The sequence below is a fragment of the Diabrotica virgifera genome, chromosome 2 (assembly GCF_917563875.1).
Source record: "Diabrotica virgifera virgifera chromosome 2, PGI_DIABVI_V3a".
Lineage (NCBI taxonomy): Eukaryota > Metazoa > Arthropoda > Insecta > Coleoptera > Chrysomelidae > Diabrotica > Diabrotica virgifera.
In genome coordinates, this window is record NC_065444.1 from 225,619,314 (window position 1) to 225,639,632 (window position 20,319).

Below are 20,319 nucleotides of genomic sequence, written 5' to 3' on the forward strand. Positions count from 1 at the left end.
AAAATAAACTTTGAAGAGATATTTATCTGATTTTGGTATTTATGTAAGTGCTCTATATCATCCTCATGTTTTAAAACAGTTTCATTATTTTTAGATACTATTATTCGACTAGTACACCAAATAGACATTTTGCAGGATCCTTGGGATTTTAAAGCTCATTCTCTATCTTGTTTTGAAAAATAAATTTTTGAGGATCACATACATATACATTCATAATAAGATGTTTCATGTTCTTGTACTCTTGTTCTCTGTTCTCTTCCTGTGCCATCCATACAGTACAAATCTAAAAAAAAAACAACATAACAGGTGATTACATGGGCAGTTATACTACTTACAGCTTACTTTGTATCTAATCTATTATCTAGTTTATTAGTATTTAGATTACTCTATTAGTATCTACCTACATAAAACTATCTTTGAAATCTAAATTTTTGATATCAACATCAACCTTAATACTTAAAAAATAAATAATAATGTGGAAGTTACACGTACCTACCTAAAAGTTTTTGAATTGCAATTTTATCAACTGGAAAAGACTTCAACATAATGAGTTTTAAATTATGACAAAGCACAATATTTATTGTTTCAATTTACATGTAAATAAAATAATCTTAATCACTTGTAAAAGTAAGGTTAAGATTTTTGACTTGAGAAAACAGAACTGTCAAATTTAAAACCAAACTGCTATAAAATTTTAAAATTCCCGCTAAAAGGAATCTGGCAACATTGCCGTCGTTTGCTGGACATTTAATCTCTCCCAATTGATTAAGGGTGATAATAATATGCCCCGATTAGATGAACTCTTTGAATTTCTGAAAAACGTGCTGATTTTTTGGAGACATTAGATTTAAATCAACAAGTTAGTCAAAATAAGTCTGATAATAGAAATAAAAACTTATCACGTTCATTGGTGGTAAATAATGCAGGAAAGAGTTGTAATTTTTGTAAACAGGATCACATGATATACAATTGTGAAAAGTTTCTCAAATTATCCATAAATGATAGGTGGGCTCAGATTAAAAAATTAAAATTATGCAGTAACTGTTTATGCATAGGCCATTTTAATTCAAAATGTCAAAGATTTGGTTGTAAAATTTGTAAACGTAAACATAGTTCCCTATTGCATGAAAACAAGCATGCGGATTCAAGTTCGATTGAAAATATAGATTTACAGCAAAAAGGTGTAGCAGACGGTGTAAGTAATGTTAGCTCGTTATTCTCAAATCAGCTGACTGATATTGAAAGTAATTTAAAACAATCTAGTAATGAGATTTTAGCTTTGCAAAATAAAAGGGAAATTGAATCTGCTAGGAGTTTAGTCTTGTTGAGTACGGCTAATATTAAGGTTGTTGACCATTTGGGTAACTGTCATATAGCTAGAGCAATTTTGGACTCTGGGAGCCAATCTTGTTTCATTAGCGAAGAATTTTGCAAAAAATTAAATTTAAAAACAGAAAACACTAGGATTTGTGTGACAGGCATTAACAATTCTTCAACTTCCTTAAATAAAAAATGTAGGGTTCAGATTAAATCTAGATTTAATGATTTTTCGTCAATTGTTGACTGTTTAGTAGTTCCCAAGATAACAGATAATTTACCTGCATATACTTTTGATATTTCTAAGTGGAACATACCATCTAATCTTGTGCTTGCTGATGAATCATTTAATGTTTATGATAAGATTGATATTTTAATAGATGCTAGTTTATTCTGGGATGTTATTTTAGATGGGCAGATTAGGCTTGGAAAAAATTTACCTATGCTTCAGAACACAGTATTTGGATATATTGTGACTGGAAAGATTTCAAATCCCTCACAAAGTGTTAAATGTCATTTCTCAGTTCAATTATCCGAAAACGATTTAGATAAACAATTACAAAGATTTTGGTCTCTTGAAGAGCCAATGGATGTACCTATAGAATCTGAAGAAGATAATTTTTGCGAAGAGCATTTTCAGAAAAATGTGTCTAGAGCAGATAATGGGCAATTTATAGTAAAGGTTCCTTGGAAGAAAGGTCCTTTAGATTTAGGTGATTCTAAACCTATGGCGATTAAAAGATTACTAAACCTTGAGAAAAGGTTTCAAAGGGATTTCAATTTTAAAAGGGATTATATTGAATTTATGAATGCATATAAGGATTTAGGTCATATGACCTTAGATAATTCAGATTCAGAGGCATCTTATTTTTTGCCGCATCATGGGGTGATTAAAAGTGAAAGTCTAACGACTAAACTAAGGGTTGTATTTGATGGGTCTTCACCATCCAGTAATGGAAGATCGCTGAATGACATTCAGTATGCTGGCCCAGCGATACAAAATGATATCATAGGAATTTTATTGCGATTTAGGGAGCATAAGGTGGCAGTGATTTCGGATATAAGTAAAATGTACAGAATGATTCTCTTGCATGCAGATGACAGGTCAATGCAAAAGATTGTATGGAGAGAAAATCCATCTGATCCAATTTTAACCTATAAATTAAACACAGTAACTTATGGTACATCGAGTGCACCATTTTTGGCAATGCGGTGTATACGACAATTAGCATTGGAGAACAAGGAAAGTTTTCCTAGGGCATGTGAAATTATTTACAGGGATATGTATGTAGACGATTTAATTACCGGATTTTCAAACGAAATTGATGCTATGGAAGTTTGTGATCAGATAGTTCAAATTTTGAGATCAGCTCATTTTGATTTACGAAAATGGACATCCAACAATGAAACTATTTTAAATCATTTTCAAGATCATTCTGATTCACTTCGTGTATTAACTCTTGGAAATTATGATTCAGTTAAAACATTAGGAGTTCAATGGTCTAGTGAATTGGATGTTTTCAGTTTTCAAGTAGATATTGTCAAGACTGATTCAATTACTAAACGTTCAATACTTTCCGTAATTTCAAAGATTTATGATCCTATGGGGCTCGCCAGTTGTTGTGTAATCATGGTGAAAATTATTATTCAGACACTTTGGTCTCTAAAGATTGATTGGGATTCAGAGGTTCCTCCAGAGTTGTGTTCTAAATGGAAACAATTCCATTCAAAACTTACGTCATTGAATGATCTGAAGGTTCCTAGATTTGTTTTAGTTGATAACCCGATTCTAATAGAGCTTCACGGTTTTAGTGATGCCTCTAAGAATGCTTATTGTGCTGTTATTTATGTCAGATGTATTGATTCAAATGGTAATATAAGTGTAAAGTTACTATGTGCTAAAACTAAGGTAGCTCCATTAAAGATTTTAACTATTCCCCGATTAGAACTGTGCGCTAGTGTGCTGCTGGTTCGATTAATGAAAACTGTTACGAAATCAGTTACATTTAAACATGATATATTTTATTGGTGTGATTCGCAGATTGTGCTGCATTGGTTACATACACCTCCAGCAAGACTGCAGGTGTTTGTCGGAAATAGAATAGCAGAGATTCAAAATGAATCTAATATAGAGCATTGGAATTATATAGCATCTGCGCAAAATCCTGCAGACGTTGGTAGTCGCGGAATTTTACCAGATCAATTACAACATTGTCAGATGTGGTTTAGTGGTCCATCATTTTTGTCGACAGATTTTGTTAAACCAAAATTTCGTGATTTGCCTACAATTAAGGAGGTTCCAGAAATAAGAAACAATGTAAAAGTTTTTACTTCTGTAAAAAATGATTTATGTTTAATTTTTGATCGATTTTCAAATTTGAATAAGTTAATTAGAACTTTTGCTTATTGTTTGAGGTTTATTTCTAATTTGAAACAGGCTTCTAGAGGTAAGAAATGTGTGGGTGTAATTTCCGCAAGTGAATATTACAACAGTAAGATGTTCTTAGTAAAATTAGCCCAAGAAGAGTGTTTTTCCAATGAGATTAACTTATTGAAAAATAATAAGTCTATTCCTTCAACAAGTAGATTGTTATCATTGACCCCCTTTGTAGACGATAAAGGTATATTAAGGGTTGGGGGACGTCTTAAAAATTCATTTTTAAATTATGAGGGAAAACATCCTATTTTGCTTAGTAAGAGTCATATATTAAGTAGATTAATTTTCAATCAAGAACATTTGAATTTACAACATGCTGGTCCACAACTTTTGTTAGCTAGTGTGCGTCAACAATTTTGGATTATTGCAGGAATGTCCTTAGCAAAATTTACAGTTAAAAATTGCATTCGTTGTTATAGATTTAAACCAAAGGCAATAATGCCATTAATGGGACATTTACCTGAACAACGTGTTATAAGTTCAAGACCATTCTCGATTACAGGCGTCGATTATGCTGGTCCTTTTCTTTTGAAGGACAGAAAGGGAAGAGGTTGTAAAACATACAAGGCCTACATTTGTTTGTTTATCTGCTTCTCAACAAAGGCAGTTCATTTAGAATTAATTAATTCATTAAGTACTGAGGCTTTTTTAGCTGGCCTTCGCAGATTTGTTTCAAGACGGGGAAAGCCATCTCATATTTACTCAGACAATGGCTCTAATTTTGTAGGAGCAAAAAGAGAATTAAACCAGCTATTTAATTATTTACAACAGATTCATGATGACATTTTGAGTGATTGTGCAGGTCAAAATATTACTTGGCATTTTATTCCGCCTAATACACCACATTTTGGTGGACTATGGGAAAGCAACATAAAGGGTGTTAAGTTTCATTTATATCGTGTGATTAAAGATACCATTTTAACTTATGATGAATTTTTAACATTTCTTGTGCAAGTTGAAGCTACATTAAACTCCCGCCCACTCTATGCACTTTCATCCGATCCTAATGATTATAATCCTTTGACCCCTTCACATTTTTTGATTGGAACTACATTAAATACTGTACCAGACCCACTCTTTGACCATGATGTGAAGATCAATCAATTATCAAGGTTCCAATTGATTCAAAAATTACTGCAAGGATTTTGGAAGCAATGGTATAAACTATATTTAACTCAACTTCAGCAACGCAGAAAATGGAAAACCACTGAGGCTCAACTTAAGATTGGCGATTTAGTATTACTGAAGCAGGACAATATTCCACCTTGTAAATGGCAGTTAGGTAGAGTTGATGAAATTCATCCAGGTGAAGACAATGTAGTGCGAGTTGCAACGATTAAAACTGCTCACGGAACTTTTAAAAGAGGTGTTTCAAAACTATGTCCACTACCTTTAGCAGAAACTGTGTACTAAACTGTAAGACGGTATAATTTAAATTGACTATTATTTAGTTTTTGTTTGAACGCTTGTTACCGTTCAAAGGCGGGCAGGATGAACAATTATGTTTATATTTTTGTACAATTTAGAATTTAACTTAGGTGTTAAACGTGGCAACAATGCTTTCCATATTATTGACAGCGCCAGTGCGGGGTGGCAACTCTGTCTCTCGCGAATTGACGTGCGACGTGCAGCGCAAGAAAAAAGAAGATTCACTCTCTGATTTAACCTTCACAAAAGAAAAATGAAGTCATGTGCATTGTAAAAACTAAATGTTTGATTTTATGTATTCAAGTAAATTTGATTTAATAAAGTATTATTTTAACGATTACTACAGTCCATTAAATCGAAGTAACCACATTCTTTTTAATTTTTTTAGAAAATTTTACAATAATAGGCTTAGGTAAATCTGTACGAAAAGTTGAGGAACGGTAAAAAGAGTCAACATCACCTTCGGTTATAGGGAGATCGATAGCCGAACCAATTTCGGAAACTATTTTTAAAACATTCTCGTTATCTTTAAAAGGAACTCCGCATATCTCAACATCATTGGCTCTTAACTGTAGCTCAAGTGTATCCACTCGAGAATTTAAAAACTTGACCTCATCCCTTAAATTTAAATTTTCTTTTGTCAACTTTTCAATTTCCTTAATCTTGTTAGTAAGAGTAGAAATAGTATTTTCAAAAGTTGTAATTGAATCGCTGCGAAAATTAACAGACTGCAACAAATCTCCGTATTTAATGTTCATTGATGCCATATCCTTCTGAATACTATGCAAAACTTTCAACGTTTGTGACGAGGAGGTTTCTTCTAAAGGAAAGTCATCAGAATCTTCATCAGCAACAATGACCGAACGCCTCTTATCAACTGTCCCTCTGCAATTAGTACACGTCCAAGATAAACCTGGTGTCTGAAAGCGTGAGACATCCGATTTAGTTAAACCAACACACTTAGGGCCGGTTGTTCGAACGCTAATCAAAACTGATCATTATCAAATATTTAATTACAATTATATTTGATTAAACGTACTTCTGACAGATGTCGAATTTTGAGGTTATGTTGACTGATTTATTTTATTATTTTGGTTTTAATTTAAAACAAAACATAATTAAACTCTTTCTGATGTTAATTTCTTGTTTTTACTTACAAATCAATAATAATAATAAGCAATTTTTTAATAATTTAAGAGCTGCGGCTATATTTTAATTACTGTTTTACCTACAATCAATAACTGATTAGTGTTTTGTATTTTTCATGTCGCGATTTGATTCTCATCAAGAAAATTGATTTTAATAAATGATTGATTATAATCAACTTCTTGATTAGCGTTCGAACAACCGGCCCTTAGCGTGATAGAATTTCTGACAACCACCACAACATTTCAGACCAGGTGATTTGCCGGTGACTCCTTGAGTACAAAGTACACAGATTGGCATCGTATAACCAGAAACGATTAGATAGTCTATTAAGTAAAAACTAGACAAACTTTTTACAGTAATTAGTATATTTGATTTCTGACAAGGGCCGGTTGTTCGAACGCTAATCAACAATGATCACTATCAAATATTTAATTACTGTCACCAAAACTGTCAATGTCAACTTTTATTGGGTTGCTGAAAACATAATTGATTAAAATTATGAGATTAGTTAATCAATTAACATAACAATTATTGACATAATTGATTAAGTAATTTCATATTATGTTTTCAGGAACCCAAACAAAGTTGACATTGACAGTTGGTGGCAGTAATTAAATATTTGATAATGATCATTGTTGATTAGCTTTCGAACAACCGGCCCTGAATTATAACCATCAAATTTATGAATTAATTACTCACATTCAGAATCCATATGCAAACAGAAAAACTACACCAACTAATACTTTAAAACAATACTCTGCTGCAGTGAAAATTTAAACAATATCGTTTACGGCAAGACTGAGAATTTTAAGAAAAAAAAAATTTTCGAATTAAAAAAAAACTACCTTCTTTTCATAATATCTCAAAAATAATGAAAGATACGTAAAAAAGTGTAGTAATAAAAAAATAGTTTTTTTTGACAAAAATTTTGGTTTGTTTGTTTTTCCTATCACACAAAAATTGACAAAGATAATATGATTGATTAAAGAGCGCGCGGTGGTTGGGCAACGTGGCATTAGATAGAAAACAGTGTTTTAATTTTCGCCTGCATTTTACCCGATTTTCGCGTGGTGCAGCGAACATTGAATGCTGAGTGAGTGAAAAAGGTAAGGTATAAACTGTGCCCTACCTAATGCAAGAATAATATAAGTAAAAACGGTAAAAAATAGTATAAAATACTAAACGGACAAATAAAAGTGAGGTTAACAGCTAACAGATAAGCTTATAAACACTGGCGAACGCTGGTCAAATTTCAAGCGGTGTTGCCGGATTTAAAAAAAATAGAAACACCTGCCGAAAAACAAAAGCAATTTTGGTGCGTGGATAATTGGGCATACCTCCTCGTGGTTGAAACGGGTGTGCCCAGTTAACGCTACGTACAAAATGGCTGAGAACGAGTATAGTGTGGACGAAAAGACAAGAAAAAGAGGAGATGAATCGGAAGATGAGGCAGACGATAGCAGAAGTAAAAAAGTACATCGGTCGCCTGGGAATGATAGGCAACTAGAAAAAATATTGGAGAGCCTAAATATTATCACAATGGAAATAAGGGAACTAAGAGAAGAGCAAAAAGAGTACAGAGCGGAAATGAAGGAACTCAGACAAGAAAATGAAAAGCTGAAACAGGAAAACAGAGAAACCCAACAAAAAGTGGAAGAATTGGAAAATAAAATAGACAGAATGGAAAAGGACAAAAGACGAAATAATATAATACTGCAGGGATTAGATATGGATACCTACGATCAAAACATAACAAAAGATAACGTCCAAGATTTTTTATGCAATGCACTAAAAGTTGAGACAAAAATAAAAAGCGCAAGAAAAATTGGAAGTAAATCCTGCTTGATTGAGCTCGAAAATGCAACGGACAAAGAAGAAATTATGAAAAATAAAGGCAAATTGAGAGACATAAAGGGAAAAGAAATATATATTAATGACGACATGGACAAAAATGAACGGATGATACAGGGTAAAATCAGAACGAAGGCAAAAGAGGCTAAATTGGAAGGAAAAAACGTCAAGGTAGGATTTCAAAAAATAAAAATAAATGAGGAGGTATGGACATGGAATAAACATCAGCAACAACTCTTAAAAATAGAAAACCAAAACAGAAACCAAAAAAACTAAACGACGTAAATGAAACGGTAGCAACAACGGCAATGGACAAGGAGACGATTGGGATTAAAAACAAGAAAATGAAAACTAATTTGGGAACATGGAACGTAAGAGGCACTTATGAAACGGGAAAACTTAAAGAATTAATTAGAGAAACAAAAAGATATGAAATAGATATATTAGCTTTACAAGAAACAAAACAATTAGACACAGAAATAGTAGAAATAGATGATATAGTATTTTTTAAAAGTGGGGGGAATAACAGATTGCTAGGAACAGGCTTTATCATACAGAAAAGATGGAAAACCAGAGTGATGAATTTCAAGCCGATATCAGATAGAATGTGCACAATCAGGTTAAAAGGGAATCAACGAAACATAAGCATAATAAATGTACATGCACCAATAGAAGACGCCACCGAAGAAGACAAAGATGCATACTATGAGCAACTAGAGAGAGAATATGACAGATTACCAGCATTTGATATCAAAATAGTAATGGGAGACTGCAATGCTAAAGTGGGAAAAGAGGATATATATGAAAATATAACAGGAAAATACAGTAAACACGATGTATCAAATGATAATGGTCAACGAATTATAGGTTTTGCCACAGAAAGACAAATGGTAATAAAAAGCACATACCAACGCAGAAAAGATATACATAAAGGAACGTGGATTTCCCCTGACAAAAGGACAATAAATCAAATAGACCACATATTAATAGAGAAGAAGCACGCCCATAATATAATAAATATAAAAAGTATGAGAGGAGCGGAATGTGACTCAGATCACTTTTTGGTAAGAGCAGCCTATAGAATAAATGCTAATATAAAGAAAGACAATCAAAGGGACAAAGAAATCAAAAAACAATTCAACACAGCAATACTAAAAGATAATATGACACAGAAGAAGTACGAACAACAAATAACCAGCAGACTAAACGAAGAACCAGAAACACTAGACCCGGAAGAAAAGTGGGAAAGCATAAAAGAAGCAGTTTTAAACACCAGTAAAGAAATATTAATTAAAGGTAATAGAAAACAAAAAGCAAAAGAATGGTATGATGAGGAATGTCAAAAAATAGCAGAAGAAATTAGAAAAATAAGAATAAAAAACTTAAGAAATAATAGTGACATTAGCACACAAGAATATAGAGAATTGAAGAGAATTATGAAGAGAACATGCAGAAATAAAAAAAGAAAATACAACGAAGAAAAACTCAAAGTGATAGAGGAAAAATTCCAAAAAAAGGAAATAAGATCCTTTTACCAGGAAACAAGAAAAATGGAAAGGGGATATCAGAAACATAACCCATATATGAAAAATGAGGAAGGAATATTAATAAATGAACCCGGGGAAATAATGAGAAATTGGCAAACTTATTTTACACAACTTTTAAACAAAAACGAAGAAGAAAGGGGAACAATCCAGGAAATTGAAGATGACCATATAGTAATAGTAACACCTACGAGGGAAGAAATAGAAAATGAAATAAGAGGGCTAAAAAACAATAAAAGCCCAGGAATAACGGAAATATCGGCGGAAATGATAAAGGCAGGAGGAAAAAGACTACACAAGGAGATACATAGCCTGATAAAAAGTATATGGGAAACAGAAAGAATGCCAGGAGAATGGACCAGGGCAAGGATATGCCCCATACATAAAAAAGGTGATAAAATGAGATGTGAAAATTATAGAGGTATCGCGTTGCTAGAAGTCGTGTACAAAATATTGACAAACATCTTAAGAAAAAAGCTGAATCAATACACGGAAAAGATATTGGGCGAATATCAGGCAGGATTCAGAAGTAATAGGTCGACGACAGACCAAATATTTGCGTTAAAAGAAATCCAAACTACGTGCTACGAACATAAAATAGCAGTATACGTCCTGTTCGTCGACTTTAAACAGGCCTATGATACGGTAAAGCGGCAACAGATGTACGCACTAATGAAAGAAATGGGCATACCAAGTAAAATCGTCAGGATGGTAAAGATGACTATGGATAACTCCACAAACGAAATAGCATGAAAGGGACATAAATCAAATAATTTTGAAACAAAGGAAGGATTAAGACAAGGAGACCCACTATCAACGACTCTTTTTAATGTAATACTGGAAGGAATAATCAGGAAAAGTAAAATAAGCACACAGGAAACGATTTTTAAAAATGGCCACCAATGTATTGCATTCGCAGATGATCTAACATTATTATCGACAAGTAAGAAAAAGCTAACAAAATTAATGAGCAATATAATAAAACAAGCCAAACCTTTTGGTCTTCTCATAAATAAGGAAAAGACAAAATACATGATAATGGGAGAAACAGATAAAGAAAATGAAGACAATTTCACATTGGAGATAGAAGGAGAAAATGTATGCGCATTTAAAAGAGTTTCAGAATTTACATACCTGGGTGTAAAAGTAGATGAAAAGGGACATGGGGAAGGGGAAATAAAAGCAAGAATAGCAAAAGCAAACAAAAAGTATGGAGCATTGCGTCCATTAATGAAATCCAAAGATGTGTCAAGAAAAACAAAAATAAGAATCTACAAAACAGTTATCAGACCTACAGCTACATATGCATGTGAAACATGGGTGCTTAAAAAATCAGAAATAGACCTTTTAGAAAGATGGGAGAGGAAAATACAACGAGCAATATATGGAGGCGTGAAAATAGACGGTCAATGGAGAAGAAGAAATAATAAGGAACTTGAAGAACTATATAATGAACCAAAAATAACGACGGCAATCAAAGCACAGAGAATCCGATACTTAGGACACATAGAAAGAATGGGAAAGGCGAGAATTCCAAAAATGGTTCTATTACGTAAGCCAATACAAAAAAGAAGAATAGGAAGACCAAGAAGGAGATGGAAGGACAGCGTATATGAAGACTTAAAACAAAGTAATATTGTAAACTGGAAAGAAAAAGCTTTGGACAGAAAACAATGGAAGGAAGTGGTGAAGAAATGTATGGAAAGACTATAATGTTAAGTGTAGTATTAAGTGTTTTATACAAACAAATGTAATATTGTATATATTATAGTAGTATAGGATATAGCATTATATATAAATATGTAATAGTAATTGTAAGGAAAAATTAAATCTTTCAGCCCTAGGCCTTCACGGCCTGTTGAGCTTAATAAATAAATAATAAATAAAGAGCGCGCGGTAGCGCAACCACAGTCTCTCTCGAGCCCTTTGACCCTTCACCGTTTTGAAATAAAAGGTTCTTCACTACATAATACACTGAAAAAAGTTGTAGCTCTTTTAATTACCTTCAAAATGGTTTTTTATAAGTTGTGATAGCTTCAAAATTGAAGTAGTTATGGCCCACAAACTAAATCATACATATTCAATGTTTTAATTTAGGGGTAGTTTTAAGGGTTAAAAAACTTGAGTATATGATTTGCCAGCATAGCTTTTTCGAGAACGTGGAACGATATTTAAATCCTTTTTAGTTTATCAAAAGAAATTTTTTATACAAATTTTAATCGAGGGGTTGATTTTAAGGGTTGAAAGGGTTAACAATTAAATAATTAAGATAGAGAACGTAAAATATTATTTACTCTATATTTAAGTCTTCGTGTCAAACCAAATTAATTTTTTGTAAATTTTTTCTGTTTAGCGGTTGTTTTTAAGGGTTGAAAGGGGGTTATTAATATGATAATTAAGATAGAGAACGTAAAATATCATTTACTCTATATTTAAATTTTTTATGTCATACTAAATTAATTTTTTGTAAATTTTTTCGATTTAGGGGTTGTTTGCAAGGGTTGTACGGTTTTCAAGGGGATGAAAATGAGTTTAACATGCGGTTATTGTGTTAGAAAACATTTCACAATGTCACTTTATTATTAAACACGTTTTCTGGCGATAAAATGGCTCAATGTCAATTTTTCCATTAAGGGGTTGTTTTCCCCTTGTTTAAAAATAAAAAACGGAGTTCGGGTCAATATCACTTTTACGCTGTTAGCGCTCATTGATAATAATTAAAAATAACAGCTTAGTAATACATTAATGACACACATTTCTGCAAGATCATGTGGGGGGGGGGGTCCTTAAACTTTTATTTAGTCACTTTTTGACTTTCATAATAATAATTTTTAACCGAGTTATTAAGCTTTGAAAATGGTCATTTTGGCGTTATATTATACAGGGTGTCCAGAAACTCTACCGACAAACGAAGACAGGAGATTCCTCAGGTAAATTTAAGATAATTTAACCCAATTCACTTAGTCCGAAAATGCTTCTTAAGGGAGCTAGAGCTCTTTGAAGATGGCGTCTTGTAATTAGTTTTTTTTAAATACCTCCAGAACGCTTCTATTTAGAAAAACAAAAATTGGTACGCTTATTTATCTTCAAGATATAAATCTAATCCATACATTGCAAATTTCTAGTACCGATCATAGGCGTCCGTTTTGGGTAGGGCAACGGTTATTTTATCGCATAACTTTTTTATCTTTAACTTTTATGCATTTCTGACACTGGATTATTAAATTGTGAAGTATTCTAGTACTAAAAGGTACTCTTGTTTTAAATCGATAGGACACACCGTTTTCTAGAAAAATCGATTTGAAAATTTTTCACTTTCTGAATTACAAAAAAAAATTTCAAAAAAAAACTAGAAAGACGAAAACTGGTACATTTATTTATATTCCAGAGATAAATCGATTTCATTAATTGCGAATTTCTAGTACTGGTCATAGGCGTCCGTTTTGGGTAGGTCAACAGTTATTTTATAGCATAATGTTTTTGTCTTGAATTTTCGAGCATTTTTGACACTAGATTATTAAATTATGAGGTATTCGAGTACTAAAAGTTACTCTTACTTTATGTTGGTAAAATACTTCGTTTTTTGTTGAAAAGTTCTTTAAATTTTTTTTCAAATTCCAAAAACGAAAAACTTTCAAATCGATTTTTCTAGAAAACGGTGCATCCTACCGACTTTAAGCAAGAGTACCTTTTAGTACTAGAATACCTCACAATTTAATAATCCGGTGTCAAAAATGCATAAAAGTTAAGGACAAAAAAGTTATACGATAAAATACCCGTTGCTCTTCCCAAAACGGACCCCTATGACCGGTACTAGAAATTGGCAATCGATGGAATCGATTCATCTCTGAAAAGTAAATATGCATACCAATTTTCGTTTTTCTAAATAGAAGCCTTCTGGAGGTATTTAAGAAAAACTAATTTCATGACGCCATCTTCAAAGAGCTCTAGCTCCCTTCAGAAGCATTTTCGAACTAGGTGAATTGGGTTAAATTGTCTTAAAATTATCTGAGGAATCTCCTGTCTTCGTTTGTCGGTAGAGTTTCTGGACACCCTGTATAATCTTAGCTTGGATTCTAGGCCATACTGGAATAAAGGGGAATACAGAGGCTGATAAATTGGCAATTATAAGCAAGAGTTTAAATGTTTCTGCAGACATTAAAATAGATAAATTTGACTTTTTACCTTTTATTAAACACAAAATTGTAAATGAGTTTAAAGTTGAATGGACAAAACAGTTTAAAACTAAAGGGAAATGGTATCAACAATGCCAAAGTGATTTTTCTACAAACCCTTTTACAGTTCGAAGACAGTCGTTCGGTGCGGACGTGTTTATATTCGCTCTCAATTTACGGCGATATTCTCAGTCTTACCGTAAACGATATTGTTTAAATTTTCACTACAGCAGAGTATTGTTTTAAAGTATTAGTTGGTGTAGTTTTTCTGTTTGCATATGGATTTTGAATGTGAGTAATTAATTCATAAATTTGATGGTTATAATTCTTTTTCAAGTCAGAAATCAAATACACTAATTACTGTAAAAAGTTCGTCTAGAATGAATATTTTTACTTTTAGTTTGTAGTTATATATCAGTTTGTAAAATTGTAAATGTATCTGAAATTCTGTAGTGGATACTTTTATGGGTTTGTCCTGTCTGAATCCCAGAATAAAATAAAAAATAAAAAAAACCCTTGGTTCCACAAATTCACATTAATTTGTGGATCGAAGGCACTTGACATCAATTAATGCGATGACATTAAAATGCGAACGGGTCAATGCCTCACACCAGATCATTTGTTTAAAATCAATTGTAGTGATACTCCTTTTTGTGAATGTGGACAAATAAGAAGTATAACTCATATGTTACTTGAATGCCCAATTAACAAAATAAATCAATTTGACCGGTATCAGAAACTTGTTAATATAGGAAGTCCAACCCCCATTTCAATATAAAATCTCTTACATAATATTAATGACCAAATCTTAAGAAAGATCAATCAATTTATAATAATATTTCAAATTAAATTATAAAATAGTTATTTGACAATCATAATACATTGAATTACCGAAGGGAATATGGAAAAATCCAGACCCTTTGAAAAGAGGATTCCCTTCCAATTGCAGTCTAAATACGAGAACTGGCCAAGTACCTAAGAGGTGGAGGTCAAGAAACTAAAAGGAGAAGAAGTCATTTTGGCGTTTTTCAAATTTTAAATCGCGTATAACTCGACAACAATAAATTTTAGAGAAAAATCACAAGAGACCTTTTTTGTCCATAGTGACCCAAAGAATCTAAAAAAATTTGTACGAAGTGAAAAAATTGATTTTTTTTAATTTGTTTAAAAAAAATGTTTAAACAATTTTCCGACCGCGGCTCTTCCCGGTACCCTGTGGATTTGTTATTCGGACCTCTTTTTCAGTAAGTTTGTGCAAAAAAAACGAATCGGAATCATTTACCTAACGGGGGCAACGATACAGCATGGTCTAGTAAATAGCAGCTGTTAATATACAGTAAGAGTCACCGTACTAGACACATGGGTATGTACTTAATTGCTATGCTTATGGGCTAATCCGGTCCGTTCTCAGATGTGACTTTCATCCCTATGTAACTGTCAAGAAACTATTCAAAATAATTGATTTTTGATAAAAAAAAACATTAGTTAATAGTATTATTACTCTATTTTAAAATAATGTTATTCAAACACCAAGAATAGTACAATACTTTAAAGTGTTTACAACTTTAACAAAATGACAACTATAAACTTCAAAATTAAATCAGCTGTATTTAATACAGCTGATCTATTATTATTTGTCAACTTTCTATGTTAATATTTAGTTTCTATACATTTTCTGACGTTCTAAACGTCACTTGACATAAAAATAAACATTGCAACAAGTGAAGGGTCCAGGACTGTAATAACTCAATGTTCCTATGTGTCTAGTATGGTGGCTCTTACTGTATGTAAAAAACTCATACAGAAGTAAAAAACTTCAAATTGTATTCTGGTATAAAATTGTTTATTAAAACTATCTAAAAAGTCATCCAAATGGATTGCAAAAGGTTTTCGTTCTAATTCAGAACATCTTCAGTGCATTCTGCAGAGCAGTTTGAAACTAGCACACTATTTAAAGTGGTAACCATAATATATGGTTTACATATTATATAATAATAGAATATGTTGATTACAAGTCGACAACCAACCAGTTGGTCTGTGCCCATTGCCCATTGAATTGGCAAGTACCTAGCATTTTCGAGCAGGGAAGCATGTTGTCCTTTAGGCATGTATTCTATTATATCTAACAACATCGACTTGTAGTCAACATATTCTATTATTATATAATATGTAAACCATATATTATGGGGTTACCACTTTAAATAGTGTGCTAGTTTCAAACTACTCTGCAGAATGCACTGAAGATGTTCTGAATTAGAACGAAAACGTTTTGCAATCCATCTGGATGACTTTTTAGATAGTTTTAATAAACAATTTTATACCAGAATACAATTTGAAGTTTTTACTTCTGTAGGAGTTTTTTAAACTATGGTATACAGCCAACTATTGGGATTTTCACATTGAAGTTAATATATGTATTCAATGCACTTAAACTACCTACAGTAGGAAAAATGAAAGAATACCCATGAACGAACATATAAAACACGTTGTATTTTCCTGTCACCGTGTCAGACAAAAAATTGGCCAGCGCAAGTACGTGTAATAAGTATTGTTACATGTACATGCACTGGACAATTTTCTTTGTGAGACGGTGACAGGAAAATACAGCGTGTTTTATATGTTCGTTCATGGGTATTCTTTTATTTTTCCGACTGTAGAACTATTAGCAAGCAAAATCATCTTTTACTTACCTAGAATTCTTTGAAACCTCGTTCACCCATACAACGGTATCGGATTCTCAAAAAAAAAGCAGGAGAGTGTGCCAGATGTCCAGATGTGTGTATTTGGGATTGAGGGCGTAGAATAAGAAGGATCCTAGGGCATTATAATTTTTGAGATAATAGGTTTATTCAAATCAATTTTTTACAATAATTTGTTTACTTACATAATAAACTTAAAAAATCTTAAAAGCATAAACATGCTTGTTGACTTTTTTTTCTCTGGCGTCTTCTTAAAAATTGCCAAGCTACAATAACGTCTTCTTCGCTTGAAGACATTTCAAATACTGATTATACTGAAGTTCCAAAATTGGCACGCTCCTGTATTCAACATATAAAATGTGTTATGCGACGTTATCTCTGTTGAGTATAAACAGATGTACGCTATTATGAAATGTGCAACATTTTACGTATGTATTTTAATTTGTGTGTTGCATTGGTGTGCGAGCTCGCTTAGAATTACGCTATGGTTTAGGCAATTTTGGGCAAATACTTTTTTCGAATCATGACTCTATGTCGTTCTGAAGGTTCGCTATGCCGCTGAGAAAGAGTGCGACGTGCTGGGAGAAATCTCGCAACACTACGTTACACACAGCTTTCCCTCTCTTTACCCCACCACTTTCGTCTCGCTGCATTGCTTAGTGTCGGACTAGCAGCCTTTGAAGATAAAGGTCACGGTTGCTGTTACCGCCAATACGAAATTCATGATATGATACGTTTCTTAAATGCAAAATGGATTTCACCTATTGACATTCATCATCAGTTAATCGAAGTTTATGGTAAAAGTTAAGTTTAAGTTTAGGGTAAAAGTGCATACTTGTTCAACATGTTCGCAAATGGTGTAGGTGTAGAGAATTCAGTGAAGGCCGAACGGAAATTCACGATGAATCTGAAGGCCTTCAGCTCCCATCTTCATCGTGAATTTCCGTTCGTTGCGAACATGTTGAACATATGTGCACTTTTACCTATAAACTTTGATTAACTGACGATGAATGTCAATAGGTGAAATCCATTTTGCAATTAAAAACGTATCACAACATGAATTTCACATTGGAGGTAACAGCGACCGTGACTTCCATCTTCGAAGGCTCCTAGGCCGACACTGAGCAATGCAGCGAGGTGAAAGTGGTGGAGTGAGAGAGAGAGAGAGAGAATGAGAGTTGATGTGTAAGGCAGTGTTGCCAGATGTCTCCTAACACTTCGCGCTCTTTCTCAGCGGCATAGGGAACCTTATTTTACGAGTGACCTTCGTACTTTTGAATTATTGATAAGGAGTGTTGACTATGGCCTCCACTCGTTAGGGTGTATGTTGACGGAGGAGGATGAAAATATGAATGGATTCGTAGGGTGGAGACCTGAAGAGTGCATTCATTCTAGGACAAGGTGCTTTGAGAACACTTCGAGGCCCAGTGATAGAGCCTCTAATCTACATCAAAGCTTAAAGCGTCTTTCTAGTTCTTGCAAGATGGATATGTAAAATAAGATTTGTTGTTCTGTAGTTATCGTTTCGTTTTTTTTTCAGGAACAATTCTGTCTGGTAGGCAGCCTGAAACGATAGCTATGATGACTTGGATTATTTCCAGACCATTTGTTTTATCTGGAAATTTGCACGGAGGTGCAGTAGTAGCTAGCTATCCGTATGATGATTCTAAGTAAGAATTTAACATTTTAAATTAATTATTATATAAATAATATCCCTACCTTCGACTCACCTTGCGCAGCAGCTTCACGTCAGCGCGCTTGAACATAGCGAGAAACATTCAACAGCTGTTTCCCTTTTCTTGTGTAAATTACTCCGCGATTCAAAAACATATTCCGGTCTGCATCACTTTACGATTTGACAGACAAAAAGAATTGGAAGATAAAAGTGGTCCAAACTTTAAACGCTTTTTTTATCAAAACAGCTTTTTGGAAAGGCGGCGGACATTGTAACTCAAAAACTAATGGACCGATCCACCTAAAATTTTGCATATTATACTTTCTTTAGACATTTTTTGAGGTAACGTTGTCGAGATAGTTTTTGTTTTATGGTTACTTTTTGTGTAGCAATAATAAATACATATGTTAATTTTCATCGTTTTTTTACCAAAAATTTCGTTATTTTGACTTCTGAGTGATATAAAAAACTCAAAATCGTTCAAACTAAAAAAAATCGGCAGCGTTACCTCGAGAAACTCATAAGCTAATAAAATCTTTTTGAATTCTTTGTTTCACATGCTACAATGACGAGTTCTGATGTCCACCGCAAAATCCATTTTTTTGGAGGTGTTTGTAAAAATTTGACAGCGTTGGCTTATTTTTCAATATTTTGCCTTGAAATTATTTTTGAATATTCTTTGAATTGTACTGAATATATTTAGTTAATTTAAAAATAAAATAATTCTACCATATTTAAAAAAAATCAGAAAAATGTGTTCCCCCCTTAAACTAAAACTGTTTTTTTTTATGAAAGAAAACATAAAGAAACTTAACAGAATATAAAGAAAGTATAACTTTACCTCAACAGTAACGTCGCAAAAATATTAGAATGTTTAACTTTAATTTAATTTTTATTTAATTTGATGGCTTTGGTAAAGACCAATTAGCCAGACAATTTTTACATCTAAGTATAATATTACATATCTAGAATAGGTATATGATACAAGTATAAAACATACGTATACATATATAATCAAGTATATTCAAATGGGAAATAAGCCACAATTTTACCTAAAAATGATTTTATTAACGTTTCGACGCCCAAGATCGCCCAATTTTATTAACACCCAACATATATAAACACATACATACACATATATAAACACAAATTATACATATTTTTCGAATTAAAAAAAATCATCCTTCTTCACGATTATATTTATAAATTATATTAATATATTATATTAATACAATTTATTTAATTATTAAACTAAAATATTACACTAATTTTCCAAAAGTATTACACTGTTCCAAAACAACCCACACTGAAACAACTCTGTACGATTTGTACAAAATTTTGAATGTTTTGTTTCATATGATCCAATGTCGAGCTCTGATGTCCACTGCAATTTTTTTTGAGGTGTCTGTAAAAATTTGCCATCGTTGGCTTATTTTTCAATATTTTACCTTGTAATTTTTTTAATATCCTTTGAATTGTACTGAATATGTTTATTTAATTTAAAAATAAAATAATTCTACTATAGTTTAAAAAAAATCACAAAAATGTGCTTGAAATGTTGATTTCAAACCATACTCCACCCCCCCTTAATAATTGTTCCTCTTGTTATTATTCTTCTTGTTATGATATCGATATCGTCTGCATACGGTAGTATTTGTACACTCTTATTAATAATTTTTCCTCTTGTTGCTTTCACTAATTTCACTTTACTTATACGTTCACCTCTTTGATTTCTTATGTAATAATCATTTTATATTATTTATTGTCTAGCTCTGGTCGAAGATGCTGTGTAGAGAGTAGATCACCAGATAATAATATTTTCAAAACGTTAGCATTAAACTACGCTCAATCGAATCCTGTGATGAAAAAGGGTAATGCTTGTAAAGACGATACATTTGATCAGGGCATCACAAATGGTGCTTTTTGGTATGAAGTGAGAGGTAAGTATTACATTTTATTTTTTCTATTAATTTAATTTCATTTAAACTAGAAGTACCTATTAGAGGTTAACTGACATTTAGGATTGGTAAATTTTTCGTAAGAG

The 20,319-nt window shown here is 32.5% G+C and overlaps 1 protein-coding gene across 2 annotated transcripts in view; it reads left to right on the forward strand.

The window, feature by feature from the left end:
* Positions 1-20,319, forward strand: part of LOC126880443 (carboxypeptidase D) — a 156,875-nt gene that overhangs the window by 22,200 nt on the left and 114,356 nt on the right. For both annotated transcript variants that reach the window (XM_050644302.1, XM_050644303.1), the window contains 2 exons: positions 18,141-18,270; positions 20,046-20,215. In XM_050644302.1, coding sequence (XP_050500259.1) covers positions 18,141-18,270; positions 20,046-20,215 — 300 coding nt within the window. The remainder of the gene's footprint in view (positions 1-18,140; positions 18,271-20,045; positions 20,216-20,319) is intronic.